At 44.3% G+C, this 21,829-nt stretch overlaps 1 protein-coding gene across 1 annotated transcript in view; it reads right to left on the minus strand.

The window, feature by feature from the left end:
• Window positions 1-21,829, minus strand: part of RNF32 (ring finger protein 32) — a 58,807-nt gene that overhangs the window by 3,729 nt on the left and 33,249 nt on the right. Inside the window, exons 5-7 of the mRNA XM_083189010.1 lie at window positions 19,014-19,046; window positions 17,821-17,945; window positions 16,155-16,263 (exon numbers count right to left, since the gene is read on the minus strand). Of these exons, the coding sequence (XP_083045136.1) occupies window positions 16,155-16,263; window positions 17,821-17,945; window positions 19,014-19,046 (267 nt within the window). The remainder of the gene's footprint in view (window positions 1-16,154; window positions 16,264-17,820; window positions 17,946-19,013; window positions 19,047-21,829) is intronic.

The following is a 21,829-nucleotide window of genomic DNA, read 5'->3' on the forward strand; positions in this document are numbered from 1 at the left end:
AATTCTCATTCCCCACGGAAATGAAATTAGGTTTTCTGAATCACAATTGTTATACTGCACGAATAATTACTATGTTTGCAATGTATTGTACTAAATAGTGTTAAAACAAATTGTAAAATAAACCCTTTTATACTGTTTGTACATATATTTTCCTCTTGCTGGTATACATTAGTTCCCATTTCTGTTGCTAAAAGTAAATGGTACAATCCGCTTCTCTATGGGATTCTTTTTAACCCTTCATTGCATACTGTTGCAAATTTGCTACATACCCAAACATATCACTATAAAACACTTGAAACTCAGACTCCATCTACCAGTTCTATAGTTATGCCCTGGATACTGCCAAACAAACATATTTCCAAACTCTCATTTCTGCTCAAGCTTCTAACCTAAAACATATTTTTGATATATTTAAATCGCTTCTCAACCCTCCCTCACCCAAGCCCCCAGCCACTATCCATGCACAATATCTTGCTTCCTAATTCAGGAATAAAAATGACAAGATCCAAAATGAATTGGTATGCTCCGACTCAGTCGGTGATCTGCTCAATTACCTACCTGAGCCCTCTGACACATTTACTTCATTTGATCCCACGTATGAAGATGAAGTATCTGTACTTTTCTCTTCCTCCCACTCTACTACCTGTCCTCTTGACCCTATACCCTCACAAATAAGTAAATATATATGTCCTGTGCTCATCCCAACCTTAACTAAAATCTGTAACCTCGCTTTCTCTAATCACACTATTCTTTATTGTTCAAACATGCAGTTATTACTCTGAGTCTGAAAAAAAACACAATTCGGACCCAAGCTCTCTCTCAAACTACCGTCCCATCTCTAAGCTTCCATTCACCTCCAAACTACTTGAAAAACTTGCCTACATTCGCCTCACACACTTTCTTAACTCGCACAACTTAACTAAAGTTGTGAATGAATGTTGTGAATGATCTGGTCACTGCTAAGTCTAAAGGCCACTACTCACTACTAATTCTTCTAGATCTCTCTGCTGCTTTTGACACTGTTAACCACACACTTCTCATACAAACACTACAATCCCTAGTTCTTAAAGACACTGCCCTCTCTTGGTTCTCATCCTACCTATCTAACCGCTCCTTTAGTGTTTGTTTCTCTGATTCTACCTCCTCTTCCCTACCTCTATCAGTTGGAGTACCTCAGGGTTCAGTCTTAGGTCTTTTGCTTTTCTCAGTCTATACATCATCTCTTGGCAAACTAATCAGCTCTTTTGGATTTCAGTATCATCTGTATGTGGATGATGCTCAGCTCTACCTATCCTCCCCAGACCTGTCTTCATCTGTATTCGGGTGTGTCTCTGAATGCCTTTCTGTCATCTCGCCACCTCAAACTGAATATTTCTAAAAACAGAATTAACTATATTTCCACCAATAAATAGTAGTTACCAACCAGATATCCCTATCGCTGTTGAGAATATGACAATCAATCCTACCACTCAAGTTTGCTGCCTTGCTGCCCCCGGGAATTTGCCTCAATAGTCCTGGTGGGGGTGTATATACCTCCCCAAGGAAATGCGAAAGAAGCCCAACTCCAACTGGCCACCAGGATAACAGACACAGAACTCAAACATCCGGAAGCACTGCTTATAGTGATGGGCGACTTCAACAGTGCCAACCTGTCCCAAGAGCTACCGAAGTACAGACAGCAAGTCAGATGCCACACCAGGGAAGGACGTACCTTAGACCACTGCTACACCACTATCAAGTCTACTTACCCCGGGCAGCTCTGGGCCTCTCTGACCATTGCATAGTCCACCTTCTACCAACTTACACCCAGAAGCTAAGGTCAGCTAAACCAGTGGTCAGATCAGTCAAAAGCTGGACAAACGAGGCAAAAATGAAGCTTCAGGCCTGTCTCGAATGCACAGACTGGGGAGTCTTTGAATCCTCTGCTACAAACCTAGACGATCTGACCAACACAGTGACAGCCTACATCAGCTTCTGCGAGGACCTGTGCGTGCCAATCAAAACAGCACGCACCTTCAACAACAACAAGCCATGGTTCAGCGGTCAACTCAGGAAGCTCCGTCGGGGAAAGGAAGAAGCCTATCGCAGTGGTGTACAAACGGGCCAGGAACTCCCTAACACGGGAAATCAAGCTGGCAAAAAAAAGATTCTCAAACTGCAACCCCCAGACTCTCCGGGTGGACCAAACAGAGGTAGAAGGAATGTTCAAGAGGGTCAACCCTAGGAAAGCTGGAGGCCCAGACAGAGTGTCTCCATCTGCCCTCAAGACCTGTGCAACACAGCTCGCCCCTATCTTTACCAGGATTTTCAACACTTCACTAGAAATGTGCAAGGTCCCCACCTGCTTCAAAGGCTCAATTATCGTCCCGGTTCCCAAGAGCTCAACTGCGAAAGACCTCAATGACTACAGGCCGATTGCACTAACATCGGTGGTCATGAAAGTGCTTGAACATATGGTGCTGAACCACCTGAGAGTTGTTACAAATGCTCACCTCGACCCCCTGCAGTTTGCCTACTGAGCAAACAGAAGTGTCGAGGATGCAGTCAACCTAGGGCTGCACCACATTCTACAGCACCTGGACAGTCTAGGCACCTATGCAAGGATACTATTTGTTGATTTCAGCTCGGCATTCAACACTATCATCCCTCACATCCTGGAGCCAAAACTCTGTTCACTAGGAGTCCCAGAACCTACATGCTCCTGGATCACTGACTTCCTGACTGAAAGGAACAGATGTGTATGGTGTCCTTTGCACATTTTTGCATGCCTTTGAGGACAAGTAATGAGACGAGGATAAGAGGACTGGATGCTGCAATTGGAGGAAAAGCCTGGTGAGGAAACCGAAAAGGAGAACATTCCTGACTGAGTAGGCAGGGTGAGAAATGTACTGTAGGAGTGATCAGAGGAAAGCGGCTGAGCCACATATTAAAGAATAGTATAAATGTTGCAGTAGCTGAGGTAAAATTTGCTTTGTTTGATATTGCATATATTAGGACCACAGTCCATATTAAACCCGGTTCTAGTTTGGTACTACAATTGGTTCCCTTCTGATGTTACAGCCATGCGCAGGTCAGTACCCATCTGAGGTTATAGCCATGCATAGGTCAGTACACTTCTGATGTTACAGCCATGCTTAGGTTAGTATCCTTCTGATGTTACAGCCATGCGCAGGTCAGAAACCTTCCGAGGTTACAGCCATGCTTAGATTAGTACCCTTCTGAGATTACAGCCATGCTCATAGGCTGGTATCCTTCTAATTTTTCATCCATGCTTAGGTTATTATCCTTCTGATGTTACCGCCATGCTTAGGCTAGTATCTGTAATGATCCAGGTAACAAAACATCTTAACTCTGTGTCTCTCCAGACTGCCACTGTGCTCCAGATATGAATATCTATAGTTCTGCTTGCATTCAGCCCACAGCACAGTTTCTCCAGTCTATCCAGAGGTCACCTGATGCTACAGCAATCCCTGCCTGTCATGTATGCCTGTCAGCTCCAGTCTCCTGTGGCTTCCATTCCACAACCATGTGCTGTACAAACACTGTTTCCCGCCTAACTGGGACATGGGAGCAGCCATGTCCATTCCAGTCATCTGTTTGTTCACAGCCAATCCTGACAGACATCTTGTCCTGCTAATGTCCAGCCACCGCACACTGGCTGCTACAAGGATGGCGGGTAAGATTACCAACCTGCCAGTTCAATTATGTCTGCAGTCTAGGTGCTACCTGTGCAAGCCTTCCTTCAAAAGAATGGCTAATTGCATTCAGCTGCACAGTCTGGCTCCTTCCTGTTACCCACCATCATCAAACTCTTGCTGTGCTCCTGCTCCAGTGGACTCTGCTCCTTCCAAGAACCTGTTTATATGCCAGTGTGCAGCTCACCTGGAGCAAACGGTGTTTCGCCATCAATACCTCCATGCCATTGGTGTTTCACCATCAATAGCTCCATGCCATTGGTGTTCCGCCATTGAATGCAAGCTCCAGCGGTGTTCCACCATCAATAGAGCCACACTTCAGTGTTCCATTATCGATCTCAAGCTGCATCAGTGTTCCACCAATACTCAGTAACATCAGTTCCCCATCAATTTCACATTGAATAATCATTGGTTCCAGCCGACCCATTGCCTCTGACCATCGATGTATATACATCTCATGCCATGCCAATAACTGTGATATTATTATGTTACTGCATTTATTCAAGTTACGGATTGCAAGTCTTTTTTTTTTTCAATCATGTATTTTTATTGAAATTATTTTTTTTTTAAATACAAACAATGTATATAAAATAAACAAAAAAAAAGCATAATCTACATGTGTGGTGCATCATTTAGAGAATAATATACTGTACGGACAGAGTAGTGTTTACAACGGAATAATAGTCATCAGAAATCATATACAGTTAAACAGAGGGAATACGGGGGGAACATATGGGCATGCTTTGGGTATCAATGCCAAGTCTTCCATATCCCAACATATAAATAGCTTCGGTGAATTACGTACAGGGATCCTGCAAATAAAATGCAGAGGTCTGCCATAGGTCCCAAATTTTACTGAATTTTCCCAGGCAATTCCTTTTGGTGTACATGAATCGCTCATGTGATATAGTGGTATTGACAAGCGCAATCCACATGTTAGAAGATGGAGGGGCAGGGCTCATCCAAGCTCTAGCAATGCATACACAGGCCAGGGTTAGAAGGTTGTTAACATATATTCTGTGGTATTTAGGGAGCAGCTCTTCCAAGTCCAAACCAAAGATACAAATGCGAGGGCTAGAAAGCGGGGCCTGCACACCTGTAGCCCGAACACTTGCTAAGACTGTTTCCCAGAAGGAATGTACCGGCAGGCAAAACCACAGAAGATGCCAAAAGTCGGCCCCAGACATTTAGGGCAGGCGTCAGACCCGGTACCCCCCATCCGCATCAATCTGTGTGGGGTCCAATAAACTCGGTGCAGCATGTACAACTGAATCTGCTGGAATCTGGCAAATGCCGTGGCACCCCTAGGGGAACCCAGCATATGAGACCAGTCCTCATCCTCAATGGGCCCCATATCCACTTCCCATCTAGCTCGCAGAGTACCCAGTTGATTAGCGCCAGGAGAGGAGAGTACAGAGCAGAAACCCTCCTCCGGTCTGGCAGCTTACGGATCATTGCACGGACAGGACATTCTACAAGTTCAGGAACACTCCCCCTCCACTGCGCAACCACCGCGTGTCTAAGCTGGAGATATTTATAGAAATAATGGCGTGGGATAGCAAACTTCGACACCAATTGTTCAAAGGAGTGTAGTATCCCATCCTGGAAAAGACCAATCTCAGAGACCCCAAAAGGCGTCCAGTCCGGACCAGCCCTTAGTTTGTGTAGTTCAGGAAAGTCCTTAGTTCTCCAGATTGGGGAGCAGGAGTCAAGCACTGGGTTGCCCAATATGACCCCCACCGCCAACCACACTCTGCGAGCCTGCTGCAGAATGGGGGGGAAGTACGACCAGGGGAGTTCGAGCTAATAAAAATTGCATAGGTGAGAAAAGTAGACCCACCTTACTTAAGAGAGCAATAGGTAAATTCCCATATTCCGCAGGCGCAACCCACTCCGCTAATTGGGCCGCTAAGTAGTATAATCGCAGATCAGGGAGCGCCAGACCTCCGTCATATTGGGACCTACATAAAGTTTTTGCCGCTATCCGTGAACGTTTGCCGCCTCAAATAAAGGAGACAATGTTTCGGGTGATAAGTTTAAATTGGGAAACCTGGATGTACACAGGGGAATTTTGAAGGATATATAAAATTTTAGGCTGGACAATCATTTTAATTAGGTTCACTCTACCAGTAACCGATAGAGGAAGCCTCTGCCAAACACGGGTCTTTTGGCGTAATGAGTCAATCTGCGGGGTCAAATTCAGAGTTATAAAGTCAGAAGGGGAATGGGAGACCTGTATACCCAAATATTTAAATTGTGTACACCAGCGAAGAGGATAATTATATTGTGGGGGTTGCTGCACAGTGGAGAGCAAAGGGAATACAACCGACTTTTCCCAATTAATTCCTACCCCAGAGAAACGGGCATATTCCGTCATCAGAGTGGATTGCAAGTCTTTTCACCGCTGTTTACCATCCTGCATGTATCGGTTAGTACCCTTCTGATGATACAGCCATGCTTAGAAAAGTACCATTCTGAGATTACAGCCATGCTTAGGTGTGTACCCTTGTGAGGTTACAGACATGCTTAGGTGTGTACTCGTTACAGCCATACTTTGGTTAGTACCCTTCCAATGTTACAGCCATATGCAGGTCAGAACCCTTCTGATGTTACAGCCATGCTTAGGTGTGTACCCTTCTGAGTTTACAGCAATGCTTAGGTTAGTACCCTTCCAATGCTGCAGCCGTATTTAGTATAGTATACCTTTTTGATGCTACAATCATACGTAGGTTTGTACCCTTCTGACATTACAGCCATTCATCCATTCATAAAATTATACTGAATCACGTTTAAATAGCTCTTACATAATTTGATAGGTAAACAAATTGACATTTTTGGAAACATATTACCTAGTTAATTAAGCAGTTAAATACATTTTGTTTTGTATTTTAAAATAACGAAGGCTTTTTGTTGCCCCTTAGTAAATTTTGTATTTACAATTTAGAGCAGTGGTTCCCAACCCTGGTCCTCAAGTACCCCCCAACAGTGCACGTTTTCCAGGTCACCCGGCAGGTGCACTCATTATTCAGGCACACTTGAAGAGATCCACAGGTGGAGCTAATTATAGCACCTGTGATTCTGTGTGGAGACCTGCAAAACATGCACTGTAGGGGGTACTTGAGGACCAGGGTTGGGAACCACTGATTTAAATCATAGTTAGACCATAGGATAATAGTGGCTCACCATAAAATCCCTAATATGATGATCATGATTATTATGCTACCATATTAGCCAAGCGACCTTAGGTCAGCCCACCAGAGCATACGGTTTTAAATCTCAAGCATTTCTTTACATTTCCCTGGAATACCTGCGCTTTCCAGGATATAATAAAGGGAAAGACTACAAAATTAGGTTTGTAAATTGTGCTGAAAATTATTCTCTGCAAATTAACAAAGATGCTTTCTATAATGAATATGATATATATAAAAGTGGATGTTTAAAATATTTGCAAGACAATCTTAGTCAACTGTCTTTAACTTCCAAAAACGACATAAATGAGTGGCTCTAGGATTCTACAGACGTCAGGAGCGCCAGGCTTGCTTACCACGCCTGCACTCCTGACTACAAAGAGGTGGACATTTAATCTAAACAAACAGATAAATCATTTCCGAGCAACTTTTTTTTTCTGTATCCATTTTTCATCATGCTGAAAACGTGTGTATTATACTAAATGAATTAACCTGACATACTAGTTCCAACCTCACAATATATTTCTGCTTAAAAAGAGGAGAAAAAAAGGAGCAAAGTTAAGATAGCACTGATAGAAACATTCCATTAGACAGAGCGAGCAGTCCCAGGGCTTAGAGCAGTGTTTGCTTAGGAGAAAATTGCAGTGCTTATTACTGCAACCAAACTATATCGTTGTATTGTGTTCATGTGAAGAAAGGAACTGCCTGTTTTCTTCCTAGACAGATTTGGACAGCTTTTACAAATTGAAGTAGCAATGTAAACCAATTACCAAGTCACGTATGCCTTTTATATTTAGTTTCTAATTTATCTTTGCTAAAAGTTCTTTTGTTACTCTAGATAAACAGATATGCAAAGCCTTGCTGGTCATGTATGTCACACAGATGAATGGGTAGGAAAGGTGTGTCTCTTCACTGATTAACCACAATAAATGTATATGGAGAATCAACAGGACTTTGTCATTTTTTTTGAGAGGATTAGAGATATAAGGTTGCTGGTGAAATAATATTTACATTTACCTACAGTTTAAATATATATGTTTCATTTGCATTGAACAAAAATAGTTATTAGATTTCAATAGAGACAGCACTAGGTAATGACTGGTATTGTAACATTAAACTGTTAAAAGTTGAAGAACAACCATCATCATCATCATCAATGTGTTTGAGTTCTCTTAATGCAACTAATGTATAAAACAGTTTGGGGTGGTCTATATTGGTTCTCCTATACAGCCCAATCCTGGTTTAATGAAATATATTGATTTATATTTCTAGATGCCATCATAGTTGACACTGAGGGAGATTTAATGATGATCTTCCAATAGGTATCTGCCTAAACAATCAGGCATCTACATGATACAAATTAAATAACTCATCACACAGGACAGCTTCTTCCATTGCTCCTTAGTCCAGTTCTGATGCCCATGCGCCCATTGTTAGATACTTTCTGCGGTGGAAAAAGGGTCGGCATTGGCACCCTGACCGGTCTCTGGCTACTCAGACTCATACACAGCAAGCTGCAGTACACTGTGTTTTCTGACACATTAGGATTATAGCCAGCTTGAAACTTCTATACTTTACTCAGCAATTTCTTCAGCATTAGCTATTCTATCATCAGAATGGGTTAACCTCCACCCTTTGTGCACACAAGTGAGACCCTGTCGTTAGCTGACTGGTTGTTCTTCCTTGGAACACTTTTGGTAACTAACCACTGCCATACCAGGAACACCCGATTGGACCACCTGTTTTGGAGTTGCTTTGACCAAGTCCAACACAAAACTAAAAGAGTGGTTATTGTAGTGCAGGGTCTCAGAAAAGACCTAACAACCCGCGGGCCGCGCATCGGATCGGGATCGCATCAAAAGGGCAGCAAAATGGCCCAAAACATGGCCGATTTACATACAATCGGTCGAGATTTATCTAAATTGGCTCGTTTTGGGCCATATTGGCCTGGTGTGTACCCCACATAAGATCCTAGAGTGTTAATATCTAGCGCAGATTGTTCTTACATATAGGCATCTTGGTGAGAACTCAACTATAGGATCAAAAGAAAGAAAAGAGATGTCCTATATCGGTGCACCAAACAAGAATAAAATGTAACCTTTATTATTTATTTTTAAGAACTGCGAGATAAAATTAACATGTAACAACAGACAGGGGTGGGGTTCACACAATTTTAAAACTGAGGTGCGGGCAGACGTTGCAGAGGTGTTTGTGGAGTACTGTTTTCAACTTCAGACAGTGTGTGCCTGGTCTGTGCAGAAAAAGGATTTAATCTGACAGGCCAGGTTATATAGATGAGAGCGGGTTAAGCAAACTTCTTAATTTAAGCTCTTAGTGACACAGGTTCATGTGCGCACATATGGGGTTATCGTGCCTGTTAGGTCAAGGTGATGTCAGTAGGGATCTGCATGCACTGTGATAATTGCACAGTGTATGAGTGAAAATACACTTCTGACTCCTAAGGAGGATCCCTCTGAGCTTGTAACCTCCTCTGTATGGGTGCAGTTCGCCAGTACAGATTGCCCTGTGTGTACGGTATCTAGCATGAAAAAGCTCTGTAATCGCCCAAGTGTCGGTACACCACCAGGGTATCTGACTGCGAAGGTCCAGATGGGGCCGCCTCCAAGTGGCTATACGTACTGGACAGTGAGCACCGTTATAGGGGCTATCAAGGCATATTACTGTTTTCTGGCGGTTGTAACCCCCTCTATATGGGCGCAGATCGCCAATATAGATTGCCCTGTGTACAGTATCTAGCGTGAAGACGCTCTGTAATCGCACAGGTATCGGTACACCGCCAGGGTATCTGGCTGTGAAGATCCAAGTGGAGCCGCCTCCAAGTGGCTGTACGTACTGGACAGTGAGCACCGTTATAGGGGCTATCGCAGCGTGTCACTGTTTACACACACATAATCAAAATGCATTAATATGAAAAATAACAAAACCTGCAAACATCTGCCCGCGCACCGCTAGCCGGCACGCGATTCGCAGATTTAGCTTCCCCGGGCCATCTTGGCATCCTGGTGAGAACTCAACTAAGCTGTAGGAATTGAAACATTGTTTGAATTAAAACTTTTTAGACTACACTACATCTTTTTGCTGGAGTGCTGTACCATCTGTATCTACTATTATTGCTTTGGCTGTGAGAGCACCAATCCTGAACTACTAAAGTGGCTGTGCCGGTCCGCGTTGTATTTTATATACACACACACACCCAACTGTTTCTACCATGTACCAATAAGTAAATACATTATATATATCTCATACACTCTATTACACCGTATTATATCTCACATACACACACACACTATTGTATCTCTCATACATATACAGACCTCACTGGTATTACATGTGCTGTAGTTTTGGAATCGTGTTAGGACAGGTCCAGGCCCTTCTCCTCCCTTCTGTCCTCGTTCATGTACCCATCGCCACCACATTATATTTACCAAGTGGAGAATTATCCCCTCGTTATCTGTTGTGTCTTCATTGTAAGCAGAGGAAACTGCTGGGGATAGGTGCAAACCCAAGGCTCCCATTGCACATGATAGCCATCCCCAATTATTATATGGATTATATATCATACACACATTCATTATACATTACACTCAAATACACATAATGATATGTCACACATACCTCATTACACACTTAGGGGGTTATTCTAGTTCACTCTTTCTGACAAATTCCTCCTTAGATGGACAAAACCATGTGCACTGCAGGGGGGGCAGATGTAAAATGTGCAGAGAGAATTAGATTTGGGTGAGTTATTTTGTTTCTGTGCAGGGAAAATACTGACTGATTTATTTTTGCACTGCAATATAGATCTCACTTTGAAGTAAAACCCCACCCAAATCTAATTCTCCCTACACAAGTAACATCTGCCCCACCTGCAGTGCACATGGTTTTGTCCATCTAAGAAGGAATTTGTCAGAAAGAGTGAACTAGAATAACCCCCTTAGTATTTCACACACAAACTCTATTTAAACTATTATGTCTCACACACACTATTACACACATACAGAATATCACACATACCGTACACCAAGACACTATTGTGTTACACACTACTACTCACACACCCAGACACACAGTATCTCACACACCAATATGCACTAATTTATCACACACCTACAGTCTTCAAGAGTTGGGATCATCCCAGGAGTTAGGCCCTGCTTAATTGTTTACACCTGCAATGTAAGCAGCATTATCATTACTTATTACAGTTGCCTTAGAACATCACCCTTGTTGGTAATGGGTTGGGATCATTTGGTCTATTGCATTATGGTCGAAAGTCATAAGGGCCAAACCATTAGATCGACATGCTAAAAGGTCGACATGACTCTAGGTCGACATGGGAAAAGGTCGACATGATTCTAGGTCGAAAGGTCATTAGTTCGACAGGTCATTAGTTCGACAAGGTCATTAGTTCGACATTGTCTATGTCGACATTCACAAGGTCGACATGGGGTTTTTCACTGTTTTTTTACCTAAATGTCAACACAGTCGACATGGACACAGTTTAAAGTGCACTGCATCCCCACGCATCGCTCGCTGCGCTCGCTATGCGTCGGGCACGGTGCCTCGCTACGCTCGGCACACTATTTTATTCTCCCACCACGCCCTAGTGGATGGTAGGGCATGAAATACCGCCTGTCGGCACATGTTGGCTCAAAAAACAGTGAAAAACTCCATGTCGACCTTGTGAATGTCGACATAGACAATGTCGAACTAATGACCTTGTCGAACTAATGACCTGTCGAACTAATGACCTTTCGAACTAGAATCATGTCGACCTTTTCCCATGTCGACCTAGAGTCATGTCGACCTTTTAGCATGTCGACCTAATGGATTCGACCTAATGACTGTCGACCATAATGCAGTAGACCAAATGACCGCATCCCTTGGCAATTTTGTCCTGCAAACAGGCTTTGTAAATATCCAGTAAATTCAGTTATTATGTGCAGTATAGTAAAAAAATAAATATTTGTGTGCTACAGTACATGCACAAGCAACCAGTGTTTTCTCTGCATGCTCCTCTACATCGCAACAATTTTTGTGACACAAATCTTCACCTGTAACTCACGCAGATAAAGTAGCAAACATGTGGTTCAGGCACAATGTATGGCGGCACAGTTATTACTGTTGGAAAATCCTGCTACAGTGCCTTATGTTTGACTTACACCTCTATGGGATGAAAACAAACATAAGATTGTTTTTCCCACTTCATACAAGTGGCCTCATACATGCGTGTGGCTGATATGCTAGTGAGAGACTATTGGCAGACTGCATATTTGCTGCAATCGCACTGCGCATGCCTTAGGGTGCCGCTACGGTTCTGCTCGCATCAAGGATTCCATGGCAAAGTGATTGACAGGAAATGACCGTTTGGAGGTATTAACGGGGAGTGGTTGGATAAAACGCAGGCATCACTAATGCCTTGTCCAGTGTGCCCTAAGCCAACCCTTCAACCCGATGTTCCTCATTTTTGCATATAGGCTGTGACTATGTACGCAGCTGTGAAGGAGTTTGCATCTGCACCCTCCGGTGGAGCAGCAACTTACCTGCCAAAGTTAGCATTTCTCTAACTTAGAATATCGCAATTGCATTTGCTTACAAACATGAATTAGGCCCTGTATCAGCTGTTAGGACCTTGGGGCAACATACCTGCCTGTAAAAGTATCTGCGATGTACAAACTACTATACATCCGTCCAATGGCGACTCTTTAACAAAGATGATAAACAGATCATTGCTAATTGTAGCACACCACAGATTATGAGCGCTATGGGTGAAAAGGTAAATGTTCCCATGTCAATGTATAAATCTTACTCCATTAAAAAAAAAGCATAGTGTACACAAAAAATGCAACAAAGAAGTAATTGCCTGTAACTCGCTTTTATTCTCCACACAGCCAGCTAGGCCACAAAGACGTGTTAACAGATGCATAATGCCGAAATTAGCTGAAGTAGTGCAAGTAAAATACAAATGTCTGGAAAATGCATATACAAAGATAAAAAAGAACCCAACAGATTAACAAAAGCGCCCAGGTGAACTCTCAGCACTCCGAGAAGTCTCTTTTTTTTTTTTTCAAGTAATCCATCTTAATGTCAGCAAATTGCTTACTAATGTGTTGACTTATTGTGATCTTGAAAAGCAGGAATTTACAATGCAAGGATGAATCGTCCGATAAGATATTACAGGGTTAATATCCTCCTGCCATCTGCTGCACAGAGCCAACTCTGGCTGACAACAGAATGTTTGCCCTGTCCTGGTCACGGGAATATATAAACCCCATGGCTAGCTAACTGTTGACTGGCGAGATTCAAATTAAAATGTTTGAGGAAATCTCATGGCAGAAGAGAAAAGTACTACAAGTCTTTGACGTTATTTCACAGCCAAGCTACCTCCTTATAAAGAGCAGGACTAGCATTAAATCCTGCTCAAGATAATGTAATGCATATGAAAAAGATTTAATGGCACCCGTAAAACCGGCTGCTTCAATTAGATGGCTTATGCAAGCACGGTTTATAGGTAAGGATCAAAGAGGCTTGCAACTGCACCGGTTGCATTCTAGGTAACAGTTTGCTTTCTGTACACACGCTTTGTGGATATTGGCATAAATAAGATAGTTGTTGTGACCTTTTAGAGACTCTTAGATCTCAGTAAAACTACTGTGGCTCTGTCAGACGTGTAATAAACATATCATTCTCAGTTCACGTCCAGGACACAATAAACAGAAACACCGTAACTCAGAAACAAGTCTGCGAATCACCGTCAATATTCCCAGCTCATAATATCAACTAGTTTAAATGAACATAATAGTTAAAAAAAACTTTAATGCTGTATTGTCTCACTTCTTTACTTCTCAATTGATTAAAACGTTTCTGTTAAATATATACAAATGAAATAGTCTTTTAATATTTAAATTTAATTTGCTGTTGGTCTCAATGTCCATTATAAGTCTATGGAAACCAGTGTTGTTGAAGTCATCTACAGGCCCAGTGGTCACTGTAAGCTACTTACCCGACGCTCTCACTCTCATGCCATGAATGAGCACTCTACTGACACATACAGCAGACTTGGTCAGAAAATCTGCAGCCACTGGGCTCTGTACAATCCTGTATATTGCACATAGTGGCCATTAGCCAGGCTGTGTAAAACTTCACCTTCCACCACTAGATGCCATCATCTTGATACCCCTCAACCCCAGACAGGCTTACAGGATCTGTTTGGGGCTATGCCTTACAGCCGTGTTCCCAACTTCGGTCCCCCAACAGTTCACGTTCTCCAAATGCACCGGCGACCTCATTACTCACCGACACATTTTAAAAAGATTCACAGGTGGAGCTAATTATTTCACCTGTAATTTTGGGTGGAGACCTGTAAAACGTGTACTGTGGAGGGGAGTACTTGAGGACTGAGGTTGGGAACCACTGCCTTACAGCAATGAGCCTTTGTGTTTTATTCCCACCACGGCCCTTACTGGAGTTTGTATATTCTCCGTGTGTTTGCATGGGTTTCCTCTGGGCGCTCTAGTTTCCACACACACACTCCAAAAATATACTGGTAGATTAACTGGCTTCCGACAAAATTATAAATCCAATAAATAGAGGTATTTCCGATACATCCAAACAGAAATATTTCACATGGCTGAGATATGCGGCTATTTGCTGAATGTTCTGAGCTATGTTAAGTCGCTCAGAACACTCAGCAAGATCGCTCAGCACACAGCAATGTGTCAGTGCTGTGCGCTGAGTGTTCTGTCAGGGCCAGTGTTCTCCGGTGAGAACACTGGCTCTCATTGATTAATATCCAGCATGCAGGTTACTAATCGCTGTGCGCAATGGCGTAGTTGCATATGTGGCAGACCCTGCGATGGCTTGGGGGAGCGGCACCAGCGGGGTCTGTGGTGGGCGTCATTGGCTGAACTGACAGACGACCGAGGCAGCAGTGAGCGCTGAGCTGGTACCGCTCTGTGCATATCTAATGAGCGGGGACCTACCGCAGTGTATATTTAATGAGTGCGTCCCCGCCCCGTGCATATGCTCAGTGCTAACTGCTGCCTCGGTCACCTGTCAGCTCAACCAGCAGCGCCCATCTTCAATTGCCTCACCCCCTCTGTGTGATAGCGAAGTTTGGGGCCGCGCATTGCTATCGCTATGGCCCTTACTCACAGAGCGATGTAGGGGCCTTTTCTAAGCATTCTAGTGAGATTGCTTAAAAAATGCCCCTAAATCGCTACGTGTGTAGGCCTTATAAGTCTTCCGTGCCTACTTTTAGTGCTTCTCTCCAGGAGAAGCCTGAAGATGAGACACTACTGTGCAATTCTGAGTTTCTCAGCCATTCTGGGACAACAGGCAAGTATGCTGTATATATTGCTTTGAACTCAATCTGATGTGTGTGTGTGTGTCTGTGTGTGTAGGGGCTAATAGGAGACTATACACTAACATATACTGTATATATAAATGCTTCTGCAGAACTGTGATGAGGAAAATACCATTTTGTGGTCCCTGCTAAGCATTACAGTTGCACCGCCTATCACTATGAGCTAAAATCACTACTGACCCTGTGTTGCTCAGTACCTAGGGGGAATATTTCAGAGGTAGACGCAGAGACGTAATCATCTGCACATGCATACTCAGAGGTGCATACTGATATTGTATACAGATCTATTCTATTTCGATAGACGTTTGTGGGTGGTAAATGGGGAAGGCCTAGCAAGATGCAGGCAAGGACCTGGTTGTCTAGAGCAACCCAGGCAGCCATGTTCCAACATTCTTCTGCACTTCCATAGGCCTGGGGCAATCAGGTGGTGTATCTTTGTGTGCACAGCGATGAGTAAATGGTGCAGCCATTGAGCATCTCAGTAGGAAGCCCATTGGATGGGGCATTAGTGTAAAGTATCTCTGAGCCAGGCCCATTCTGCTGTACCATACTGAGTATATCGGCATGATACCTTAGAGAACAGACAGCATGCTGTGTGGTGCATGTCTGAGCATTTCCACCTCATCATGCTCTCCCTTAGAACATAATAAAGTTATTAGCGTGACTGGCATTTTATGAGTAAATGGGGTGACCTATGATTTTTAAGCAATTCACTGATTTTAAGTGCTATCCATAATAAATTAAATAAATCAAGATGAGCAAAAGTTCACAGTGTTGTAAAAGATTCCCCAACATTTATTGTGTTTCTGAAATCTATAAATCCAGACTATGAGTGATGTATTAAGTGAATATTTTTCTTGCCCTAATGAAAATAAGCAGGTACTATACCTTCTCTTCAAAGAACTTTTTCCGTAATTTGGGGTTTTTGGGAGGTGTTGTTTGTCGTAGATGTTTGTACCATTTTCGCACAATATGTCCTCTCCAGCAGGCTTGTATTCTGTGACAGAAGTAAATGCTTTACTGCAGAGAACTGATCTCCTAGCCAATAGGATGCAATCCTTCACTTTGCTCCTTCCTGTACAGACACATAATATCCTCTATTACAGCAGTTCCCAAATTGTGCATCCCGACCATTTCAGCATGGGGTAGCGACTCCATGTTGCTGACCATCAGGCTAATAACTCCCCTGTATGTTACTTCAGACTCCTTGGATCACTGGCTGAGGGATCTGAAGAGTCATCAGGCAGCTTTGCCCCCACTCCAGGACTCTGCCTCTCCTCTCCCACCAGACAGGAGTGCAGAGCTGCGGTGATCTCTGGCTCCTCCCAACTGCACCCCCACCCGCAGGACATTGGCACCTGTGGGAGGGACAACAGGACAGTTTTCAAATCGTGAAACTGTCTTGCTGTAATCAGGACAGTTGGAAAGTATGCCTTCTATTATGCTCAGATACTGGTTTGCGCATCACATCGTCAAAGGGGTCTAGCACTACCTATTGAGACTGTCTAACACTGTCCATTGGGTGTGTCTAACATCGCTAACCAATCCTGTCTATCATCATCTACTGGCACTCACTACAATATAAAACGTCTCTCAGCCACACCATAATATCCTGTCTATTTCATAATCTTCTAATTACTCTATGTAACAGTACATGTAAACAAAATAAAAAATATATATACAGTATGTAGTGATATGACAATGGTCTAGTACAATTAACAATGCAAAGCACACATAATTGATTGATGGTCCGAGGGCCGTCAAAGGCCCTGTAGCCTTCTGACTCGGACCATCAATCAATTATGTGTGCTTTGCATTGTTAATTGTGCTAGACCATTGTCATATCACTACATACTGTATATATTTTTTTACTTTGTTTGCAGTGGCCCTTACTCTAGTTCATTTGCAAAGGCACATGGTTTTGTCCATTTGAGAAGGAACTTGCCTTTGCGAATGGACCAGAATAAGGTGCGCACGCCTATGTGCTTGGATAAATGACTGTACTTCCTATGCAGACCAGTATTTTTCTATATACCCTAAGCCAGTGTTTCCCAAACTGTGTGCCTAGGCACCCTGGGGTGCCTCAGGACACTTGCAGGGGTGCCTTGGGTTGGTGGACCAGGATCAATTCATATTATTTATGGTCAATGTACCAGGCAAAACCAGTGCTTGTGGCTGCCAATCATTATATATGTGGACAAACAGAAGCAAATCCTGTCCCTCACCAGATAACTGTGATATATAAACACAATGCACTTCATTTAATATTTTTTTTTCTGAATTTCTCAATAAGAAGTATTTGGCCTAGGGGTGCCTTGAAAATATTTTGATGCTCAAGGGTGCCGTGATGCAAAAAGGTTTGGGAACCACTACCCTAAGCAGTTCCTCTTGAATCCATCTAGAAAGCAGTGAAATTTAACTTCACCTTCCATCCCCTTGTCTTAAAAGACTGCTGCCTGCATTTTCTCACTCTGCATATGTTTGCCCATCGTATAGTATGAATATAAAGCCAACACTAGCCAATGGCCTTCACAGCTTGCAGGAGGGTTGTTACCTTGTGGCACATTTTGCTTTGAAGAGTCGAGCTGCATCATGTATTACTCTGGTCTGATAGTGATTCTTTCTGCACATCGGGCAAGTCTTCCTGCCAGTAAACTTCTCATATGCTTCCAAGCACACCTGTAATGAAGCACAGAGATACTGAGGGGTTTATTTACTGGGATGAGACTTCTATTTCAGATGGGATGTTGCTATGGGTAACCAATCGGAATCTACTTCTTATCTATAGATTGTAAGCTTGTGAGCTAGGCCCTCCAACTGTAAATAAATAAATAATTGAGTTCCTTCTATGAGATGACAGATATACTCTGGTTGTCCATAGCAACATCCCATCTGTAATACAACTCCCATCTTAGTAAATAAACCCCTTCAAGAGTGCAATACAGGAGCAGAGAATAGTATATGGTTAGAACTTGCCCTTTTGCCCTTTGGATGCATTGCGTCACATGACCAACAATTGGGGAGATGGACACTACTTATCTTCCACAAATGTCCATGGTATTATACGGTACAATTAAGAATATGCTTTAACAAAAGACATGGGGCCTGATTCATACCTGATTGCTGGGTTGCGAGTGTTCGGAGCCCAGCAAGCAGGTAGCTGCCGCGCTGCTGAATGCGACCCCCCCCCCCCCCACCGCTCCTGTGCACGGCTGCGAATACGTACGCAGCCGTGCACATAGGGCGAAAATTATTCACCATCGAATAATTTCCCCCCTGTTAGCAGCGCTGGTTGAGTCAGGACTCACTCGGAGCTGTGAATGGCTGTGGGAAGAAGGAGGTGGCTTATTTTGTCAGCATCCCTCCCCAGAAAACACCGGCGGCACGCCCCCAAACACCCGCACGGTGTCAATCATCCTGCGAGCAGCGAGCGAAGGCTAGCCTTCACTCGCTACCTTCAAGCAAGCGGTTCGTGCATGTGCAGTGATTCGATTATCGGACGGGCTGCGAAACTGCAGCCAGTCTGAATGGGTCTGAATCAGCCCCATTGTGTACAATACGTATAATGGGGGCATTATTTTTTTTACTGCAAGAGACCCCTATGTTTTTTGCAAAACATTAACAGCATTAAGAAAATATTTATGCAAAATTCCTCAATTGCATTAATGTGAAAAACATTTGTCATCATTGAAATCCTCAGAAACCTGGTAATTAAACCAAAATATTATATGCCACAATGCAGCTTACCCTGTGAAAGACATGAGAGCATGAAAGCAGCACCTGTAAATCAAGCAGAATACATTTCAGTTGTATGTAGTACTGTACACTATTTGACATACTATGTGCCTATTAGTAATTAGCATTTCATACTGTGCCAGCAATTACAAAAACATGACATGTTTGTTTATTTGGTAAGTTTCTTGTATAGCAAAGCATATGTCATTGTGCTTACATTTGGAAATAACAGTGATAAAACAAATTGTATAGTTACAGGCACACAGGGCGGGATGTACTAAGCAGAAAATGCGGTAAAAACCCCGTTATCTGGGTTTTTACTGCATTTTTAGATGCACTAAAGCTCCACCGCTGGTGGGGTTTGCCGCGGGGGGTTACACCAGCTCTAGCTGGCATAACCCCATAGAAGGCTACCCGCGCTGCTCCACCTCACCTGATATCCGGGCAGCCTCATGCTGTGCTGCCCGGACCCAGTGACCTACTCCTCCCTAGCACCTTCCGGTCCTTGCAGCTGTCTGAGCAGGAGGCTGCTGGGCATAGGGGGAGAGCCGCGGTGTGCCCCGCTGGTCTTATCGCAAGAGCTGCCCTTTGTGATACTAATGGCATATGTTAGTACATATGCAATAAGTAGCACTGAGAATTGTGGTGGGACGTACCGCACCCACAAAGAGGTAGGAAAGCCCTGTTCTATACACATGCATAAATTTGAATCATTTAGCAAGACAATAACTGTTTAATGGGACAACTCTCAGGGGTTTGCTTCATTACATGTACATTGCCAAGGCACACCGGGGGAAATTTACCAATATGAAAAACCTAGTTTTTCGTATTGGTATTTTCCCTACGGTTGCATACGACTGTTTAAGTCGTATGCAAACTCGTGTTCCGGAGGGTCAGTTACAAAGCAGTCAGATACGACTGCTTTGTAACCCTCCGATGGTGTAACCATCCGTATTAGCGGCCGTATATACGGCTGCTAATACGAATTATTTCTAGCAGTCTGCACGGATCAGTCAGATCCGTGCAGGCTGCAAGGTGTAAAAAAATATAGAAAAATTAAGTAAATAAAAAAAAAAACGGCGTGGGGTCCCCCCCACAGCCGAAACCAGCACCAGGCTGACAGAGCCTGGAGCCGGTAATTAAAAATCAGGGAACCCGACAAATTGGGGCTCCCCGATTTTTAACAACCAGCCCCAGGCTCCAGGTCCGGGGCTGGTTCCCAAAATACGGGGGACAAAATGACTAGGGGTCCCCCGTATTTTAAGAACCAGCCCCAGGCAAAACCAGCCAGCAGGGTAATGCCACAGCCGGGGGGAGACTTTTTATGCAAGTCCCCCCGGCCAAAGCATTAACCCTACCGACCAGTCAGCCTGGCCAGGGGCCCTGGGTAGGTGGGGACCCCCCCAATGAAGGGGTCCCCCCCCTCCAGGACTTACCTGACCAGGCTGAAGCCTGGTGCTGTCCTCGATGCCCCTGGGCGGTGGGCATCGAGCTGATAGCGGTGTAAAAAAAAGATGAATCTATTGTTTTTTACTGTGGCACTACAAGTGCCAGCAAGCCTCCCCAGCAAGCTGGGACTTGGAGAACCACAAGTCCCAGCCTGCTGGGCATTAAAGGGCCCGCTGGGTCTTGTAGTGCCACAGTAAAAAAAATAGTTAAATAAAACACACTGACACCCATTTTAAATAAAAGTTTAATACACACATTACACACATACTGATACTTACCTATCTTGATCCCGTTGGTAGGTCGCTGGCTCCGGTGTCGGCGGCTCCGTGTCGGCGGCTCCGTGTCGGCGGCTCCGGGGACGGCGTCCTGTCCGAGGATAATCCATGTTGGACCTGTGGAAGGAAATCCTACTCACCCAGGTCCTGCATGGATGGTCTTCTTCATCTGTCGACATCCAGGTCTTCTGACAGCTGCTGGCGACTTCCAGCAGCTGTCGGCATCTTCCGCGACGCTCCCCGGCTTTCAGAGCCGGAGAGAACCTTCCTCTTCGGTGTCTGGGCTCAGAATGAATTCTGCCCAATCAGGAGCCGCCTAGCCGCCTAGCGGCCAATCAGGAAAGGTCTTTCCTGATTGGCCGCTAGGCGGCTCCTGATTGGCCAGAATTCATTCTGAGCCCAGACACCGAAGAGGAAGGTTCTCTCCGGCTCTGAAAGCCGGGGAGCGTCGCGGAAGATGCCGACAGCTGCTGGAAGTCGCCAGCAGCTGTCAGAAGACCTGGATGTCGACAGATGAAGAAGACCATCCATGCAGGACCTGGGTGAGTAGGATTTCCTTCCACAGGTCCAACATGGATTATCCTCGGACAGGACGCCGTCCCCGGAGCCGCCGACACGGAGCCGCCGACACCGGAGCCAGCGACCTACCAACGGGATCAAGATAGGTAAGTATCAGTATGTGTGTAATGTGTGTATTAAACTTTTATTTAAAATGGGTGTCAGTGTGTTTTATTTCACTATTTTTTTTTCTGTGGCACTACAAGACCCAGCGGGCCCTTTAATGCCCAGCAGGCTGGGACTTGTGGTTCTCCAAGTCCCAGCTTGCTGGGGAGGCTTGCTGGCACTTGTAGTGCCACAGTAAAAAAACAATAGATTCATCTTTTTTTTACACCGCTATCAGCTCGATGCCCACCGCCCAGGGGCATCGAGGACAGCACCAGGCTTCAGCCTGGTCAGGTAAGTCCTGGAGGGGGGGGACCCCTTTATTGGGGGGGTCCCCACTCCCCCAGGGCCCCTGGCCAGGCTGACTGGTCGGTAGGGTTAATGCTTTGGCCGGGGGGACTTGCATAAAAAGTCTCCCCCCGGCTGTGGCATTACCCTGCT

Source organism: Crinia signifera, chromosome 5 (genome assembly GCF_055691185.1).
Source record: "Crinia signifera chromosome 5, ASM5569118v1, whole genome shotgun sequence".
Lineage (NCBI taxonomy): Eukaryota > Metazoa > Chordata > Amphibia > Anura > Myobatrachidae > Crinia > Crinia signifera.